The sequence below is a fragment of the Pelmatolapia mariae genome, linkage group LG1, assembly GCF_036321145.2.
Source record: "Pelmatolapia mariae isolate MD_Pm_ZW linkage group LG1, Pm_UMD_F_2, whole genome shotgun sequence".
NCBI classification, from domain to species: domain Eukaryota; kingdom Metazoa; phylum Chordata; class Actinopteri; order Cichliformes; family Cichlidae; genus Pelmatolapia; species Pelmatolapia mariae.
In genome coordinates, this window is record NC_086227.1 from 29,668,687 (window position 1) to 29,688,539 (window position 19,853).

The 19,853-nt window shown below is 40.4% G+C and overlaps 1 protein-coding gene across 3 annotated transcripts in view; it reads right to left on the reverse strand.

Annotated features, from left to right (window-relative positions):
* The window catches only part of myo5aa (myosin VAa), a 66,365-nt gene that overhangs the window by 3,871 nt on the left and 42,641 nt on the right, over nucleotides 1-19,853 (reverse strand). For 2 of the 3 annotated variants that reach the window (XM_063478311.1, XM_063478303.1), the window contains exons 15-39: nucleotides 18,360-18,515; nucleotides 17,931-18,028; nucleotides 17,671-17,757; nucleotides 16,932-17,040; nucleotides 16,604-16,815; nucleotides 16,362-16,518; nucleotides 15,964-16,203; nucleotides 15,625-15,873; nucleotides 14,490-14,583; nucleotides 14,242-14,390; nucleotides 13,886-13,999; nucleotides 13,508-13,642; nucleotides 13,205-13,240; nucleotides 12,844-13,071; nucleotides 10,631-10,728; nucleotides 4,862-5,060; nucleotides 4,157-4,222; nucleotides 3,609-3,702; nucleotides 3,364-3,513; nucleotides 3,045-3,199; nucleotides 2,800-2,889; nucleotides 2,328-2,478; nucleotides 1,485-1,767; nucleotides 1,236-1,410; nucleotides 1,028-1,108 (exon numbers count right to left, since the gene is read on the reverse strand). In XM_063478311.1, the coding sequence (XP_063334381.1) occupies nucleotides 1,028-1,108; nucleotides 1,236-1,410; nucleotides 1,485-1,767; nucleotides 2,328-2,478; nucleotides 2,800-2,889; nucleotides 3,045-3,199; nucleotides 3,364-3,513; nucleotides 3,609-3,702; nucleotides 4,157-4,222; nucleotides 4,862-5,060; nucleotides 10,631-10,728; nucleotides 12,844-13,071; nucleotides 13,205-13,240; nucleotides 13,508-13,642; nucleotides 13,886-13,999; nucleotides 14,242-14,390; nucleotides 14,490-14,583; nucleotides 15,625-15,873; nucleotides 15,964-16,203; nucleotides 16,362-16,518; nucleotides 16,604-16,815; nucleotides 16,932-17,040; nucleotides 17,671-17,757; nucleotides 17,931-18,028; nucleotides 18,360-18,515 (3,606 nt within the window). The remainder of the gene's footprint in view (nucleotides 1-1,027; nucleotides 1,109-1,235; nucleotides 1,411-1,484; nucleotides 1,768-2,327; nucleotides 2,479-2,799; nucleotides 2,890-3,044; nucleotides 3,200-3,363; nucleotides 3,514-3,608; nucleotides 3,703-4,156; nucleotides 4,223-4,861; nucleotides 5,061-10,630; nucleotides 10,729-12,843; nucleotides 13,072-13,204; nucleotides 13,241-13,507; nucleotides 13,643-13,885; nucleotides 14,000-14,241; nucleotides 14,391-14,489; nucleotides 14,584-15,624; nucleotides 15,874-15,963; nucleotides 16,204-16,361; nucleotides 16,519-16,603; nucleotides 16,816-16,931; nucleotides 17,041-17,670; nucleotides 17,758-17,930; nucleotides 18,029-18,359; nucleotides 18,516-19,853) is intronic. The other variant, XM_063478319.1, reaches the window with a different exon arrangement.

The following is a 19,853-nucleotide window of genomic DNA, read 5'->3' on the forward strand; positions in this document are numbered from 1 at the left end:
TGGAGAGAGAGAGATGATGGAAAAAGTTCATATGCATTTAAAAAAAAAGGTAGTAGACAGAAAATATATTAAGCCAGTCTGTTTGAAGACTCGACAAGTAAGAAAGGTTATCTTGGTGCAGATTGATTGCATCAACTTTTGTTCGTAAATACCGATCAGTGCAGTGACTCAGATCTGAGAGGACCCTTGAGCTCAACATAGTGCCTATGGGAAGTGTTGGGGAACTGTACTTGTTATCAAATTTACAGCTCTCTTATTACAAGATAGCTACCACTAAAAAGTAACCTGTTACTTTAAAAATAAATTATATAAACACCGTCTTTGCAATTATCTATCCAGCTACTGTACATCGACTTTACTTCATTTCACAGTGAGTCGATCTTGGCAGCACCCCCTCCACCACATAAACAAGCGCATTCATTTCCATCAGAGCGACGGCTTTAGGCAAAGTCAAAGCTAGCAGTTGTGGTTTTGGAGCTGTAGCTACATATCATTCTCTTCCTCACCAGCATTGTTGCAAATGTAGTTTTAACTTGACGTTACTTCTGACATATTTCTCTCACATGACATATATTAGCACAAAGGAAACTGAATATAAAAGCCATCCCCATCCAAAGCTGACCTTAACATGCACACTGACACTGGATGCATTCATCTCTGCAGCTGTGTTGCTTGGCGTTTTAGTTACTCAAGCAGAACAGAAATGTCTGTTTATCAGATGCCCAGAAACACCAGAAAAATGCAGATGTTTTTCAAAGCAGCACACATTCATTGCCTTTACGGTACATGCACTAGTTAACAACAACAGGTGTCTCAAAGACCTCACAATATTAGTGACAAAACCCAAACAATCAGACAGTTTTCTACGAGTGACCGCTTTGAGGAAGAACTTCCTTTTAACAGGAAGATAACCCGGGCAGAGCCAGCCGCACTCAACTGCAGCTTGCCTGGAATCAGGGGAAAAAAATGACCCCAAAACACTGAAGATATAGCAGTATTGAATTGATATAGCCAAAAAAGAAATTACCTGTATGGTTCGTATGAATGCAACTGACACTCTCTCCTCAAACTCGTTGACGGGGGTGTAGAGATTCAGGACTTTTACGATCTGAAAGACATAAGACAGAAAAGTTACAAAACACAGAAAGAGAAAAGTTTTAGCTGAAGCTTCAGCTGATAATAATTTTAAAAGATCAGATTTTATCTGAATGAGGTGTAATGACAGAATATTTTACCTGAGCAGTGGTGAGAGCGTGGCACATGGAGCAGATGGCCTCTGCATCCTCGTCAGTCTTCTTCTTCACCTGCAGCAGCTGAGCGGCCTGGATCAGAGGCTCCAGCGTCTCTTTGGCTCCGCAGGTCATCAGACCTTTGTCTCTGAGCCACTCCTCCAGCTGACTCACGTTGTACCTGCAAACACGCATGATGAGATAACACATCCGGCCTCACTCTGGAGATCTTCTCTGAGCAGCTACACCTCATACCTGATCTGCATGCCTTTGCTCCAGGAGCACATGTCTTTGCGTAGCAGCAGGTTGTTGAGTGTGACAGCGCCGATGATGTAAAACTGCTGCTTCACCACCTGCTTGATGAGCTCAGGGTCGGTGCCGTGCTGGCACATGGTGGAGTGGAAGGCGCTGAGCTGTCGCAGGATGGAGTCCAGGGTGTAGGTGCCCTCGTCGGCAATGCTTGACGTCCGTTTACGCAGACCCGTGGGCTTAACTCCCGACACGCCCTGAATGGTCTCGTGCTCCAACATGCCAGAGACTGAGGAAACACACGCACACAGGAGGTGTATAAGTACATGTGCTCTACCCGCTTGTTAAATGATGACCAACCGACCCTGATTATAAGTTCAACCCTCTCAGCATGTACTTACTTCTTTTGCATCGAGTCTTGTGAAAACTATATGTTAGCCCAACTACATCTCTGTAGCTAGCTGTGGGTGCCTGAACATTTTATGGCAACTTCCTAACTTCACCAACCATCTAAAATCTTACTATTTTTTAAATCCTCGTCTATAATTACATTTATAGCAGTAAAATTATAGTATCACATGGATTTATTTCAGAAATTCCTCAGCTAGAATTTTGCATTTTTTCTTTATTTTGATAGCTTACAGTTATGGCTAACTCCTAACTGCACCTCATAAATCCTCTTTTTCATGGATGCGCAACTATAACATCTGTAAAAGCAGATGCAGTGAGTACTTTGGACCATATTTAACTGTCAAAGGTGTCTTAAAGCTTGTTTGCATAAAAGAACCGAAGGAGCAGGAAATTACTTATCAAGTGACACACACACACATCATATGTACAGGGACACACCTATCATGGGCTGGAGGATGTTCTCCATGCATTTGATCAGCTGCTGGTAGATCTGGATGGCCAGGTCGCTGATCACTTGTCTGTACTCTGCGAGGTCGAAGTTGGACAGACAGTGCTCGTTCTGCCTCGATGTGTTGTGCTTCATGAATTGCTGAGACAAGCACAGAAAACAATACGTGTTAGAGAAGGTGAACGATGTCAATATTAATCCACGACACAGTCGGTCAATACAAAAAATAAACAAACAATCAAAACAACAGCTTGTTACGTCAAGCTTTATATTTGTTGTCCTTTTGGTCATTTTTAACAGATTAGTATATAAAGGACTGTAACAGCAAGATAATAAAAGAGATTCCTTCTTTCCAAATATCTAAATACAGTGATACCAGATGTCTTATTGAACTGACTAGAAAAACCTTGTATGTACTGGAATGGGACATTTTCTGTGTTTGTGTATTGTTGTTGGTCTCACCTCGTCTCCGCTGTACTGTTTCAAACAGTGCAGGAAGCGGCAGGTGTTGGCCAGCCAGAAAGAGACGGTCTCAAAATCATCTCCTCGTTTCTGATGAAGAAGAAAACATCAGCAGAAGTTTGTGTTCACTGCAGAACCTTTTTTAGTTATCTAACGCAAAAAAAACATCCAAAAATTTAATTTAAGAACAAAGGAGCTGGAAAAGCAAAATGTGAACTTTATTCAAATATTAAAAGCATACGTACCTTTAAGATCTTTTTAATGCTGTTGATGGTTGACGTGAGCAGAGTGCGGACCTTCTGGTCATCGTTGACGTAGTCTGCATGTCTCAGACACATGAACAGGATGTAGGATGGCAGACCTGGGATCAGATTCACTGCTACACCACGAGGTTTTAGTTCTGGAGAGATGGAGGAGGGGTGAGTTTATTTGTAGATTTTATTTTGTGCAAACCGTGAATTGAGGCTTCAGTTTCCAGGGAGTTTCAGTAATTTCAGGACTCCTTTCCATCTACTTTAACGCTTCGTTAGATAGTGGACTATATCATTAATTCTAAATTCTTACCCAGGATGAGGTTCTTAACCAGTTTCATTTCATCCTCCTTCTTGTACTCTAGCATTCCCTGGAAGTCTTTCTCCCTGCGAGGAATGTTGACAGGGTGGATCGGCTCATCCACCATCTGTCCCGGAGATGTCTGGCCTTCGGTTTGACCGGCTGGAAGAAGCATGGCATGTGACAGTCAGCTGACATGTGGTGGAAACAAGCATATATGAATTGAGATTTTCAGGCTTCGGTTTTTCTCGCTTTACCTCCCATCTCTCCAATCCTCTTGGAGTAAACTTTCAGCTGCTTCTTGAGCTTTCGGATTGTTCTGTCCTGCTTCTCCAACTGCTCCATTAGATCCTAAAAACACAGCGAGGGACACAGAGGAGAGAACAGTGAGGACTAACAGACAGCATCATCAGACACAGACTGCTTCGCAATGTCGCCCTCCAGTGGCGACAAGGAGGAATCCTACTCTTCTGTTAGTGGCTTTGCAGTGGACATCAGCTCAAACACGGGAATCAAAAGGTTAGAAGATGAAGAGAAAAGAATTTAAAAACGTCCTTGGTGTGATTTTTAAATCAACATTAGTGCTGCTGTACTGGTTTTTGTTTTGGTTTTTTCAGAGGAAGAGAGGTTGCAGGATTTTTTGGCTGTTAGGAAAAAGAAGAAGGTGCAGCGCTGCTCCGCTGTGAGTTAGAAGACACTGTTGCAAAGAATTAGAGCGACACCCTGCGCCATTTCATTCAGAACAATCTCAGTTAGTTACAAACGTGCAAACATGCAGGCAAACACACACGCGGTTTCTACATACAACCATCCGCCGTAAAATGACGACTCGAGCCTCTCGGGATGCCGTGGGGTCGTCTGCCATGAGTTCCTGTCAGGTGACATCATCCACACAAATGAGCGTGTGGGATGCAGCTCTGTAGTGGCTGGTTTAGTTTGTGTATGTATAGCCATGAAAGTGATTCAAATCACACAGTCGAAATGCTTTTATTCACATTTCCACCACTGGAAGAGTTTTTAGTCGTGGTCTTATTATTAGTGATGTAACGTATTAGTCAAATGAGCTGTGGCCATCTTTACGGATAGTGTAATATCCACACTGTTGACCCTCCCCCAAAGTCTTCGTAGTACCAGTTTTCTCAAACTGTGGGGTGGAATGATTATTTCAGAAGTGTTGGTTGGGGGTGTGACCTTTTCTCAGTGGTATGTGGTAATGTATTTACAGCAAATTAAAGTTATTCTCTGGGTTTTTGGCCTGTTAATAATAAATAATGTGACTGCAGATTTAATATGAGTGTAAGATATACGAATTGTCTGTAGCTGTCAGTAGTTATATGGATATATATCAAGAAAAATTTGTGTATACACAGACCTAAAATTCATTCTTAGGTGTGTGTATACTGGTAAAAATAAGTGTATCATTTTTATTTTTATCATTTAAAAATTATGCTGAATTTGTGAGACACAGTTTAGCTCCTCCCCGTATCTGTGTGTGGAAGCTGCAGCGTACCAGGTTCTCGTTGGTGAGCCGGGTGATCTCGTGTTGCAGACTGGCTTCGATTCTGGCCTCTGGAGGCAGCTGCAGATTTTGGGCTAAGAGCTGCTGCTGCCGGTTGTTCTCCTCCTTGACGTTCTGCAGCTCGCTGCGCAACGACTCCACCTCATTATCGTAAGTCCTCCGCTGAGTCTGCAGTTGGTGCTCCAGTAGCCTGAGAGAGGTAAGAGAGAAAGAGACAGAAATCAGCATCATACTGTGAGGGGGAGAAAAGCAGTGAGACGCCCAGTGCAGAAGGGAAAGAGAAGCTGTAGTTTCCACCAGAAAGTGGTGATTGAGGACAGCAGCAGCAGCATGCTGTGCAGACACTACCAGCAGCCCAGAGTCCGGCCTCTCTGAACAACACTCATTCATTCTCCACCACTCTTCAGAGTAAATGTTTCTCTGTGGAAAATTGAACCGAGCCAAATCAGTACTCAGAGATCAGACTCAGGAACGGAGCAGGTAGAGCTGACAGAGGTTCAGTTTTCATTCAGCAACCAACATGCAGTATTTCTATCATTTTATGAAAACTACAGTAGCAGTTAGTACAACAGCAGCACTTCATACACTTTATTAAAAAAGAACTTTGACTGCCTTTCTTGGTGGATATACATTGTTTTTCTGTTTTTCCATCAATTTCTCTGATGCAATCCTTTCTTGCTGATGCCTTTTAGGGATCAGTCATTTTATGCATATAGTTTATAAAATGACTTCTATTCTTTTACTAGTTTTTATGATCCATTTGTTTTTCTGCATGCATAAATCATTTTATAATACACCTGTACGAAGATGATTAGCAGATATTTCTTCTTGAGAGTTTGTCCAACCAGTCTACACGTGTTTTGTGGACTTGGAGAAGACATTCGCCCACATTCCTCGAGGTGTCCTGTGCTTTGGGAATATGGGGCTATCGGCTCTGGTGGGGATTGAACTCGTGTGCAGCCGCCTGCTTGTTACTGATTCTAAAACGTTTAAAAGTTATAGTAGTCTGGGTTTTATTTCTAAAACTTTCTAAAAATATTCCTCTGGAGAAATTTTTTTTTGCTTTAAAATAAAAAGCACCACTGTGGCTCTACCAGCACCTCGTATAGCTCAAGGTAAAAAATGTGTTTGAACTCTTTATTATGTATTTAAAGTACTGCACGCACACACATAACAGTGCAACCCCCTCAGACAAAAATAACTGCTCTATGACACTATCAGACCTCTCAAGATTTAAAGGCAAACACTGTAAAAAATAAAACGCATGCAGAAAGTGATTAACCTCAGTCAATGTCTGTGAACAACACTTTTAACGACACCTTTTTAACGATAGTAAGCAGTTATTGAGGAAACACTTGAGTGGATAAAAAATTCAGCCCATCTAACTTCACAAGCCGAAGGCATCACAGCATAAAAGGAAGAAAAATTCCAAAGTGAACTGACATTTAACAAGCTTTCATAGCTGCATAAAACATGGTTAGTACAGTGCGAAGACAAATCCTGCTTCACTGTCAGAAATAAATCTAGAAACTCAAACCAAAGCTTTGCATCAGTGACTGTACATTACGCAACACCTAAAGAAAGTTTTAATTTGTAGCACCCTGTGAAGTGTGTGGCAGAAACAATAAGGAAGACAAATAATCAGAAGGCAGTCAAAATAAACAGACTGATGTGAGAGAAATGAAGTGTGAGAGAGAAACGTGAGCGAAGAAAACCAACGGGTCACATCCTTTCCCGTGAAAAAAGGCAAACGTATCATGCTCAAAAACACCGTTAAACCTGATGGTCTCCTTCAAGCCCTGATTAACCAGCCACAGTTCTCCGTCCTCATTCAGCTTACGTAAGTCTGGAGCAGCAGATCTGACCGACACACAACACAAAGCAACATGAACATTACAATGGCACAAAGAAACGTGGAGGGTGGTCAGGTGAGCGGGACCACATGAGCAAGAATATTTATCTGAGGTGTGATAACATCCTGCATCTGGTCTTCAACACAAAATTATAATAATACTAAATTGTGTGATGTCATACAGTTAAATGAAGAAAACGTGTAAAACCTGATGTACTGATAATGTGTGAAGTCCTAGTAATGTCAGTAATACATTAAAGTGGACCTGTTCCGCTCATTTCTAACCCCTTCCGTCTTTTACAACAGCTGCAGCAATCTTGCTGCCTCACATTTACAAGGTTTGAACAGCAGGTGGCGCTTCTGTGCCTGAAATGACCAAATTAGAGATAACTTCATGTGCACAACAGAAAATAAAGAAAGGGTCCACTTTAATCATTTATTCAACCACTACAGGTAACAGTGGTATAAATCTACTGATGTGAATTAGCAGTATTTTATATGAGTGTGAGTGAATGAGTTTGTTCTTGCATTAACTGAGTGATCCAGTGACCGAACTTTGTAGTCAGTGGGAACAAAAAAGGTCAAGAAATGGGACACAAACAGAGGGATGAATGCAGCGATACAAAGTTGAACTTTTAGGGAAGCTCTACTGTAAACCAACATTGTCACTGTAGATATTTCTAATCTGATCTCATTGATCTTATCAGTTGTCAAACATTTGGCCTCATTCAATAAAATGTGCATGTGTTACTGTGCACAGTAATGTTTACACTTGCAAGATTACTTTCAAATTTAGCTCCCATCGCCTCCGTGTGCAAATCCAAATCATTCTAAATTGAATGGCATGTGGCTGTTTTTTGCTGTCTAGAAACTGTCATACTCCGTTTCTCTATGAAGTTGAGAGTGAAAAGGGAAGCACGGTTGCTAAAAAAAAAAGAAAAAAAAAGTAAAGGGAGTGTGAGCTTTGAGGTAGAAGCCAGAGAAGGCACACTTTTCTGAAGTGTTTCCTTAGGAGTGAAAAGCTTGGACTGCAATAACTGAGGCAGTAAATATTGTGTCTCCAGAGACTCGGAGCGAAAGGTGACATGGGCAAAAGTTTCGACATTAGAGCTGCTGTGAAAACTTGGAAACAGACCAGAAGAAAAAGGAGGAAACGGGTGAAGGACGAGCACCACCTGATCCATCACCCAAAGCCATTTATTATCCTGAAGTAGCATTTAGTAAAGAGGCGATGTTAATTGTCAATTAGGATGATCTCTATTAAATTAATTGTGCCAAATATGCTTGGATTATTAATTTTTTAATAAAGCCACCCTAATATGTTACGCTTTCTGCAAAAATGTGTGTGAGACAGAAAGGCCCTCATGATTGTCTGAGGCTGCTGTAAACCAGCTTTCAGGAAAAAATATGGATGAATTTGGGATTTCTGCACGAAACGTTTGAAATGTTCAGGCGCAGGTTTGTGAATGAGGCCTAATGTCTGCACTGTTCTGAAGCCAGTAAAAATATTATGAGGAAAAGTTAATTGATTTAACATTTTAAAATACAGAGATTGTAACATTTTACCCTTTTCCATTTTAGTTGTGCACACAGACTGTATATAAAAGATGGAAGCCCTGCTGTGACGTCTGAGTGTTTTGGCCTTTACTATCTTCGTGTTTTGAAATTGGATGAGCAAGGGTCAAATCTAATTAACCCTTTAAAGCCTGAACCATTAAATAATACTTACCAGAAAATTTACATTTTTTGAAAATGGAAAATTGTGTGTTGAACTTTGTGACAAAATTTTTAAAAAGATTGCAAATTAATATTTCATTTATAAACATGAGCTTTAATTTTTGTCATATTTGCTACATCAGGTATTTTTTTCTTGCAATGTATTGTGTAATTTATTTTGTTTTTTTGGAGAGTGGATTGGGGAAATCACAGTGATAACGTCTCAAAAACTCAGAAGGTACCCCTGATGAAGACAAATTACAACATGTGCATCATATAAGATATGAATAATAATAAGACTTGAACCAAGTGATTGAGACAAAAAACAAAAAAATGGCCATTTTCCAATAGATTTCTCTCTACAGTAACTTTGTTTGTAAACAGGAGTCAAATGTTTGCAAACGCAGCCACTTCTGCATCTCCTTCCTTGCTGCCTCCCTCCTTTATATACAGTCTGTGGTTGTGTGTAAACGCACGCTTCCTCACAAGTACGCTGTGCATCGCTGTTTTAGCCTAATAATGAAAACAATTAAAACATAAATTAATCATTTCATGCACCATTCATGCCAAACTCCTTCTATAAAGCTGAGGCTGAAGCTCTTCTACATCGGGATTTAAACTGTGGCACGGTTAGTCACTTTGGGCGTAAAAGTCAAACCGAAACTCAAAGCCGTCTCCCTCGCTGCTCAGATAGTTTCATGCTGTTATGTGAAGCAGGTCCTGCTGTAACTACAGCACTGTGAATACAGAGATAAAGTCACAACAACTGTAGAGCCATTAAAGTTACAGAACTCTTTGTTTTAAAGAGAAGACAGAAGAAGAAACTCTGCTCCGGTTCATGCTGAACAGTTTGACCCATGCAAATCATTTTCTCACTTCCCTCATGAGCCACATAAATATTCTTGATGTCAGTAAATACAGTTAAATATACACAATGTCCTCTTTCTGTTAGGTCTAAACAGAATCTAATATTTTATTTTGCAGCGTGTTCTCACTCCTGCGCATCAAATATGCCGTTTTTGCCGTCTGTCCACCATTATGTACAAGAAGTTACAAAGACCTGCTTTAGGAAGCTGAAGGGTTACTCACCCAGAAAATGTCTTCACGTCCTACTTCACTTTTTAAAACTTTTTTTCACTTTCTTTTTTTAAACGTTAGAAGTCAGTCCTATGCATATAGTATTAAAGACAGAAAATTAGGGGACTAGATTAGTTTATCCTAATAAAGTTCTTTCATCCTCATCATAGTTCATTGTAATGAAAATGTCTTCATGAGCTATGATTGTTTATTTATTACTCTAAAGGGCAGACAGATGCAGCAGTATTATATTTTCCAAACAAGTTCAAAACTAAAAAATTAATATAAAAATAACATCGATTTTTTTCAGTATTTACTAAATGTTTTGAGTCTCAGAAGGAAGTTCAAATGTTCCATTTCACACATTTCCTGAACTATTTTTAATCCATTAAAGGATTTTTTTGTTCAATTATTTCTGTAACATTTTTCTATCCGTTATATTTTTCAAATCCAATCAGCACACTTTGCAAATAAATAACACTAAACCTAATCAGTCAGCTAGTTTCCAATCAGTAAGAAGAAATAACAGATCAGGCCCACAATATACCAAAATGATGTGAACTTTTCTTTTCTCCTTCATTTTTCCCTTTCAGTTTTACTGGCAGGTTTGGTTTCAACACTAAACGCATTAGTTTTAGGAAAAACTAACAATGAGTTGGGTAAGACACGCCGGCAGCATTATTTGACGCCGTGATAATGAAAACAGGCGCGTTATTCATCATGCTTTTAAGGGCCAAAAAAACGTTACGCTCTGCCGCTCAAGCTTTCATCAGCACTACAGACTGAAATCAGCTGCAGTAACATCTGTCATTTATAACCCAGTATTTCAGCGACAGCGTGGCCATGCATGCTCTGCTCCACGATGCATCGGCCACGTCTCATTGGTTACCTCAGCCTACTCAGGAGATCACTGACTTCCAGCTGCTGACGCATGAACCTAGGAGATCTGACAGGACAAACAGGGTTTCACACACACATATCGCACACACACACACAGCGCTCACACATACACGGTATCATAATGGCACTAGAGCATACAAAGGTTGATGTGAGTCAGTGGAGGACAATGAGTAAAGACATGGAGGTGAGGAAGAGAAGTGGCTGTAAGAAAGTACCTGTTGGTGTCTTTGAGGCCTACGTAAGCTTGCTTGACTTCGTCGTCCTTCAGTTTGGACACGTCATCTTTATACACTGAAGGCTCTGTCATGGTCTCCTGGAAATAAGCGAAGAGACAATAGAGAAACAATACTTGTCACTTGTGATCAAAAGTTTTGATGTTTTTTGGGATACATGACTAAGAACCATTCACCTAATGAGACACTGGTAGCCAGAATATATGTATATCTAATACATATAATATTTGCATCTACAGTACTGCGGTTATCGGCCTTCAATCAATTTTGTTCAAGTATTCATGACAAACTCATATTATTGAAAAACCACAGTTTCAACTTGCAGGGAGCTTTCATACTGAAGTACAACACACACACACACACACACACACACACACACACACACACACACACACACACACAGGACAAGACAAATGTACAATACACAGGTGAAGACAGTGTCTGATTATAAATATGACTATTATGTCTTGATTCTCTAATTTTACTTCTTTTAATTATCTGTTCTTTTCCTTTCTTTTAATTTTGTAATTATAGTATTGTATCCTTTAATTTGAGTTATAAATAAATACACATAAATACTGCTTGGTGTCAGATGAGCCCCAGTCTCCTCATAAATCTTAACTTGATCTGATATTAAAGTGATTTAGATCTGTTTACACCTCATTATGTTGTATTGAACAGTTAGAGTTAAAGGCGGCTTAAACCCTGAATTCATATTAACATTTAAAAGCAGAACCTCCATACTGCAGTCAGATATCCATTATATTCAGGTAAATATTTATATATTATATAACGCTCCACTAACTCTACACATGTAATTGTAGCCAAATATGAATTTTTTAAATCTATTACTTATGTCTACTTAAACTGTTACTTTTTAGCACATCTATACTGATCACAGATTCACTGGCCACACATTTAAATGATGCTCAAGTGGTACTAAAGTGCCTAAAGTGTGCACAATGGGTACATGCTTTCCTGTTATTTTACACCAAATACTGAATTTTCTGAACATAATTTCCTCAGGGATTAATAAAGTATTATACTTTATTAGGTATTAAAATAAAGTATAAAGTATTTTCACTAGTAATTTTACGTATATCAGCTTAAAATTAAGCAGGCTGTCTTGACTTTGTCTACACCCCTAAAGGCACTGAGCTGCTGTAATGCGGTCGGTTGGATATTTGTTTAACAAGCAGTTAAACATCTTTGTACCTAACAAAGTGGCCATTGAGGGTCTATCCAATATTAAGCTACATTGATTCAGTTATCTTTAGCAAAGGATTTCTCACTTATTTTCAGATTCTTACCCACTTACTTAACTTTGCATTTTATAACCGGTCATACTTGCTCCACACGGAAATATCAGTAACTTCTTTGACTTTTCTACTTTAGTCTTCAATTTAGGTTACAAATTTTCACACAGCTTCAAGAGAACAGGACTTAATGTGTTTCACTGAGTGTGTGAAAGCAGACAATGGCAGCGAGTCGCATCTCTTCATTCCACAAAGTTAAACTAATGCAGAATAAAAGACAATAAAAGACAACTGAATCAGGAAAGCAGTTGTTTTATGTTATTTTTGATTGCTGATAGCGTCCTCGCTGTAAATGGAAACCAGAATAAATGCTGTAATTCTGTGTTTCACTGAGATGCCTGAGGATGTTTCATACACAGCACAGACCATGAAAAAAACATGTCAAATACTCGTGGTTGATGCCATTTTTCAACTGTACCTTCTCATCCTGTGGGGAAGCATGAATGGAGGAGAGAAGGTGGAGACGGAGCAGTTAGACACGATGGACAGGTTGAAGCATTGTCAATACGCAGTGTGAACAATGATTTTACCCCCAAAAAAGAGTTCACGTGTCGAATAAAGACTCGTTTTACGATCCTAAGCTCAATGAAGTTTTAGTTTTAAACACAACAAGAGTTATAAATTAAAATTAGAAAAAAAGTCTTTGGGTCAATAGAGTTGACCAATTTTTTTGTTATTTGCTTACTAACAACAACAACAAACGCAGACAGGGATGAAAACACACAAATATGAGAAGGTGGATGTAAAAAAGCAGCATTTCATCCACCTTCACAGTTATGAGACCTTGTAAAACATGACAACATGCCAAACACAAGACCCCCCCTTTTTTTTCTCTAATTGAATGTGAACAAAATAAAGAATATCAAGTGCTGTCTCTACCTTGTGGTGCATGGCCTCCTTCTGACTGACCAGCTGGGAGCGCAGGATCAGCACCTCCTCTTTGCGGACCTCCAGTTCCTCACAAGAGGCATTGAGCTGTTCCAGGAGCACCTTGTAAGCTGGCGAGCCCGGAGCACCGGCACCTGTAGCAGCATTACCGAGCAGACTTTTCCTCATCTCCTCCAGGTCATGTTTCAGCTTCTTGTTCTCTGACTCAAGCTCCTGACGCTGAAAGATGAAGTTACAGTCAGAAATACAAGCAGAAAATTAGACTTTGTTTTAATTTGCTGTATAAGAAGCATTGATGATGTCATTCAGAGGAGTGAGTGGAGGTTAGGACACCTATGGTCATGTTACTTACCTTCAGGGACTCGTACTCCAGCTCAGCCCCACGAGCCTGAAACAAAAACACGTTTATATACTTTTAATCTGTAGTGATAATTATTCATGTAGGCGATTTTGGTCTGTGTTGTATTTTTTTACCATAACAGTCAAAGTTATTTTATAAGTATTGAGGAAGACCTGAACCTGAACCAGCTCTAATTATATTCTATATCATCTCAAATATCCATTATCTGACTGAACTGCATGTTAACAGACCTTTCAACATTTGGTTTTAGATCATCTGTTTTTCAGTGAGTGCAGTGAAAATGGGTGAAGGTACCATGGCACTAGCCCGCTGCAGCTGCTCCTCTCGGTTTTCCAGTTCGTTGCGCAGCAACTGCTTGTCTTGCTCCAGCTCTGTGACACGTTTCTGCAGCTTGAGAGTTAGCGAGGTGTCGATTCCTCGTGTCACATCCTGCATGTGAGAAGAATGATTACGAATGTGCCACATGAAACGTATTGAAATGCAAATGCTTAAAGCACATAAACATCAACTATAATAACATTTTCAAACACTAATATTAAAACATCTCCTAACTTGTATTCCAGTTAGGGTTATGCTTCACTTTAACTTTAATGATTTGTTTCCCTAATGGTTGAAACTCCATCTTCAGGTCACACTTTTTAACTTGACTCTGCTTAATATTAATTTTCTTACTTCGCGGCCACGGGTACCGTCTTCCAACTCGGCGTACTCGGAGTTGTACGTGTACTCTGATTCGTTGCTGCTGTGGGTAGAATCTGTTCTCCTGTGGCCAGGCTTGGAGACGTTCTGAGGACAAAGGAGGAAATAAGCCTTTTAATTTGAACAAGTATTGACTCGCACTCACTCTGCTGCGCTTGCAGATTAAAAGTGCAGTTAGGCACTGAACACTACCAAGCATCTGCCTTCCACAGAGTCTATGAAGAGTCAGTATTTCTGCTGTTCTCACCTTTTCTGGAAGCTTAACATTTATACAAAGGTGTAGAAATGTGGCTCATTGTTCGCAGTACATGAGCAAATGTGTTGCTCACCGAAGAAAGAGCCATCTCCTCCTTGAGGTCGTCGTATTTCTCCTCGAGGCGAAGGTGTTCGCTCAGGAGATTCTGGTAGCGAGAACGCTCCTCGTTCAGGTCGGTCTCCAGCTGTTGAGTCTCCTCTGCTATGGCACGAGTCATTTTCTCTGAGGGGTAAAACATGAAGAACAAGTTGTTTCAAACTTTGCAAAGATGAAATTAACGGAGCTGTTGGATGTAACTTAAATGTATGCGGTGATGCGTACCTGTCATCTGCTGACTCTGTTCCTGAATCAACCGATTCAAGTCGTCCTTCTCTTTCTTCAGCAGCCCGTTCTGATCCTTCAGCTCTGCCACCATCTAAAAACACACAAATGTGATCCTTATACCACAAATGATTAAACCTTTCTTACAGAACATATTGTGTGGGACACATTTGTTGCTGAGATTTTTTTTAAACTAGACTCTTAGATTTGTGAGAATAATCTCAAGAAATGAAATGTAATGAGAGATGTTATGATAGCGTTGCAATGAGTCTGACTCGGTCTGTGCTGTTCTCCAATGTCTCTTTGCAACAGGGGAGTCAACTCAACTGTGTGTAGTGGTGTGTGTTATTTTTCTATTTAAAAGCAACATTTCCAACACTTACGTCCCTTTAGACCTAAATCTATGTCCTGCAAAAAGCACATCAGTATTTTTGGAGGGATTTCACTCTAAGGGAAACTAAACATAAGTAAAAACAATAACAAAAAAAAATATGTATCTTTGATACAGTAGCTCAACCCGCTAACAGTACTTTGGCCTAATGAGCAAAAAGAAAATTAAAAATACGAAACTATCACAACTCTTTGGGTCTTCAGTCTAATAGCCTTCACTGGCAACAGTGTAAAGAAAGACAAAGCAATGTAAACTAGAGAAAACCACACACACATACCAGCTGTCTCACTAAATCACTACTGTCCTGTGCTCACCTGCCCTGGGGCAATACTGCCCTCTGAGACCACCATGTGCCCCTCTCCCCCCGGTTTGCTCTGGCTCCTGAATTGCCAATATGTGTAGTCAAGCAAAAAAGGACACACAGTTTTGTGATAAACAAGATATATTTCTCCTGGAGACTACCGGGGACTTTACTTATTAGGGGTCACTGTTGATTCTAGTTTCAAATCTGAGACTACAGATTTTTGAAGTAGTCTCAGAGACATGAGAAAGAGGAGGGGAAAGAGAGGCAGAGAAAGAAAAGTGATGTGATTAAATTCATCCGCAGCAAGCGAGCGTTCAGTATGCAACCAAAATATGTGGAAATTAAAAAAGGAAGAGAAAGAAGTGGATGACAATGAAGAGAAATATGAAGATGCTATATATTCATGGTGCACAGAGATGTGTCAGTGGCTCCTGTCTTACTTTCTCCATTTCGTCCCTGTAACTTTGCGCCCAGTCCTCGATGGTCTTCTTCTCCTGCTGCGTGGCACTCAGCTCCTTCTTCAGCCTCTCCAGCTCCTCCAGCAGAGAGGACACCTGGTTGGCTTTGTTCTTGGCATCCTCCTCCACCCCGCGCAGCCGGCTCAGCTCGCCGCGCATTCGCTCGCTCTCCACTGTGTAGGAATTCTCCAGGCCGACTAGCCTCTCGTTGACCAACCGGTTTTCCTTGCTCTGGGTGTACAGGATAAAAGTTAAGCTAAATAAAAACCCTCATAGAGAACAAAATAAATAAATAAATAACACGACAGGTCAACGTGTTACCTGCTCGTCAATCTTCCTCTGCAGCTGCATGATTTTGTTCTCCATGCCTTTGTTGAGTTTCTTAAAGTGTTCGACTGAGCGAGCCTCAATCTTCAGCTTCTTCAGCTCACGCTTGGCCCTCATCCTGCGGATGCAGCACTGCAGGTAGACGATGGCTTCCAGGCAGCGCTTGTACCAGCACCGGGCCAACCAGCCACGAATGTGCTTTTGAATGATTACCGCCTTATGCTCCCGCAACAGCTACAGCCACATACAAAGGCAGTGATAGAGAGGAAAAGAAATACGAGTACATTAAAGTGAATTTGAGAAAAATTGCACTTCCCTCTGTCCACTGAAAACTGTGCAAACATAGAATAACAGAATATAATATTAAAAACAGGAGTGTTTTCATGACTCACCGCCTGATACTTCTGCCGGGCCATGTAAGCTCTGAGGATGGTTTGCATGGCCAGAGCGGCTGCCTGCTTCTGCTTGTAGTGTTTCCTCTCCACGTACATCCTCTGGTACTTCTGGATGATAGTGGCTGCCTGAGTGCGGCGCAAGAACTTGGCCAGGCTGAGGAGAAGCAAGAGTCAGGATTTCAATTTCTGTACACCTCTAGTTTTTAGCGGGATAAAATGTTAAGTGCCACAGTTCTCACCAGCGGGCCTGGTATCCTCTGGTGAACCTTTGTATGGTAATGGCGGCACTGCGCTTGCGCAGGTACTTCTTGCGTGCCAACCAGCAGCGGATGGTTTTTTGGATGCGGATACAGGCGGCACGCAGCTTGTCTGCCCTCAGCTTCTCCAAGTAAGCCACCTGACCGGCTCTGAAGAAGATCTTAGTCTTACCAAACTGATATTTATCCTGATCCTGAGGAACAAAAGAAGCAGTGATCAGAGGTGAAACGAAACTCAATCATGATTTAAAAGTTGTTTTGATCTGTTGTTTTATAACAGAGAACTGTAAAATGAAGCAAGCTATCTGACCTGCACTAATTTCTCCAGAACGTTCTTGCAGGTCAACTTTTTGTCAGCAAGGACGTCCTTCTGCTTCATCAGCACTCGGTAACGGCTAAAGAACTCCTGATACGTCCATCTGACAAACAAACACAGACGCTTACAATCTGATCCTTTCAATTTATCAAATTTTCCTCTGAAATACTTCAAGTACCAAAAGCTGGAAAGATTCAAGTATTTGGAGTTTTGGTCGGCAGACTCTTAGATCTAAGGAGAAGTTATTTTGAATTTTTTTTTTTTTACATTGAGCATCACATTGAGGGAGATGGTACTAAACTGTCTACATTTTGATATGTAAAACAATTTATTCAGTAGTGCTGGGTGTGTGAAGTTTTGCTTTTCGTTGTATAGTCGTCTCTTTACTTTAAAATTTATTTAATACACTATGTTTTGGTTTTGATTTTGCTTTCCTCAACTCCTTTTCACCTTTATTATCACCTCTACACATCTCCTGGATTTTCTGGGGAAAGTAAGAACTGTGCACACACACAGTGAGATGAGCAGTGACAGCATTTTTGAGACTCATCACCGTGTCTATGTCTATTTGAGTGAGTTAATTCAGTCGAATATCTCATCACTTCAGCTGATCCAACTGCTTGCACTGCCCTTCTGCTATGCAAATGTTATATTTCTTCTATATGAACACACATTAAATAATTAGACGTTTACAGTGTGAGTCAGTCACAGTGTTGCTGGGGTGCATCAGTACCTCGATGGGAAGCCTGCAGCAGAGATCCGGATGGTTTCCAGGACGCCACAGGCTCTGAGCTGCTGCACTGCACGTTTGGGATCAAACCTGCCAATATCGAATAACCACAGCCAATGTGAATCATGTATACACAGTTTTGTACAATAAAACACTGCATAAACATGCAGTGTTACTGGTGTCTAAAATTTAAACAGAGAACTTGAAAAAGAGATAAATCTTCCTACAAAAACAGCAGATTATAAAACAACGCTGAAACTCACGAGAAGGCCAACTTGAAGTCATTGGGTTTGATACAGCGTACGTAGTGAGGAGTGGTCGCGTTCAAAGTGTCCATCAGCATTTGTAGAGAGTTACGAAACTACAAGAGAGGATCATCATCACCATCATGACCTAAATCCCTTTTGTAAAATTAAGATGAAAGTCTTTAAAGTTCATTAAGTCACAATTAACAGGCTTCAGATTTCCCAAAATAAACTCATAAGAAAGATAAAATACTGGCAACTGCTTGTGCTTCGCCTCAGTCTCCTAGTAGATACGCCTATGATAACAACTTGAAACTCTTACGTCACCTCGTTCTGGAGTTATCGCATTCACAAACTTACGTGTCCACGCCTAATGCCCACGGACACCCACACAAATACCACACAGAGTGTCAAAGTTACACGTCCAGCTAAGAGTGAGACAGCCACCTGACAGCCGACAGTCTTCTTGTGCTCTTTGCTGCTCGTGTCCCGGCTCTTGTCGGGTTTGATGCTGAGACGGGTGCGGCCCCCGGTTCCCTGGACCTGACCAGTGGGGCTGGTTGCCTTTTCCTCGTCCTGGAACAGCTCCACCAGCAGGTCAAACTAAAAACAACAGTCCACTCATAGTTAACAGCTGATAGTGACATGAATCTTCAACGATAAGATGCATCTCTGCTGCTGCCATATTGCTCAGGGATTCTGATTACTGGTTGTTATGTGGTTTGATAAACAATACCACACTTTTCTGCTGCTTTTCAATGTCCCAGTGGAAATAATAAATAAATAAATAAAAACACAGATACTAAAAGTTGAACATGTGAGAACTTATCTTACTGTCTGAAATCTTACTGTCCCAAATATGTTTAATTTAATATATCACAATAAGCAATCCTTCTTTTTAGATGACTTAAAGTTCATAAACAAAGGCTTATATCTAACATAAGCATTTGGGTCATTCTAATTTAGCAGTATCCAATATTGTAAACACACGTCTACTATCTAAAACAAACCAAACAGCCTCTGCCTTTGCCTCCATAGACAAACGTACTTTAGGAGGTCCAGCTCCCCCTGAGGAACACGGCGACTGCAATGATGCATCATTCCTACATTTGTGCATGGCATCACACACTGCAGATAATACTGACTTACTGATATTTCATTTTGTTTCAGTAATTAGGCTTTAGTTCAACTCCTACAAATCACAAATGATTTTTTTTATGCTGCCATGCGTTCTGATTTTTCTTACTTACCGTGCAGTGCATACTGGCTTACAAAGCAGGACAGCAGCTCTATTTTTGCGACACTGAAAACCATCACTATGAGGACTTACTGTAAAACCCCATTTCCGAAAAATGTTTGGACACTGTGTTTGCAAATCTCATAAACCCATATTTTACTAACAACAGCACATATAAAATGTATCAAGTGTTTAGATATTTGAGAGATTTTACTATATCGTGAAAAAACATTGGCTCATTTTGAATTTGACAAGGCAGCAACACGTCTATAAAAGGTTGGAAGCGGTGCAGCAAAAGGCTGTTAAGTAAAGCGGTACTAAAAAGAAACAGCTGAAGGATAATAACAATCAGGTTAACTGGCATCAGATCAGCAACATGGTTTTTATTTTTAAAAAATGAGCATCTTAGAGAGGCAGTGTTTCTCAGAAGTAAAAGCGGCCAGAGGTTCACCACTCTACAAAAAACTGTTTCTACAAATTCTGGAAGAATTTCAGAATAATGGTCCTCAACATAAGATACTGAATATCTCATCATCTACAGTACATAATATGAAGTAATTCAGAGAATCTGAAGAAATCACAAGGGCCAAAGCCAGAAATATCAATACTGGATGCTTATGGCGGTACTGCATTAAAATCATGCACGATTCTCTCATAAAATCAATGCATGGGCTCGGGAACACATCCAGAAATCTGTCTGTGAT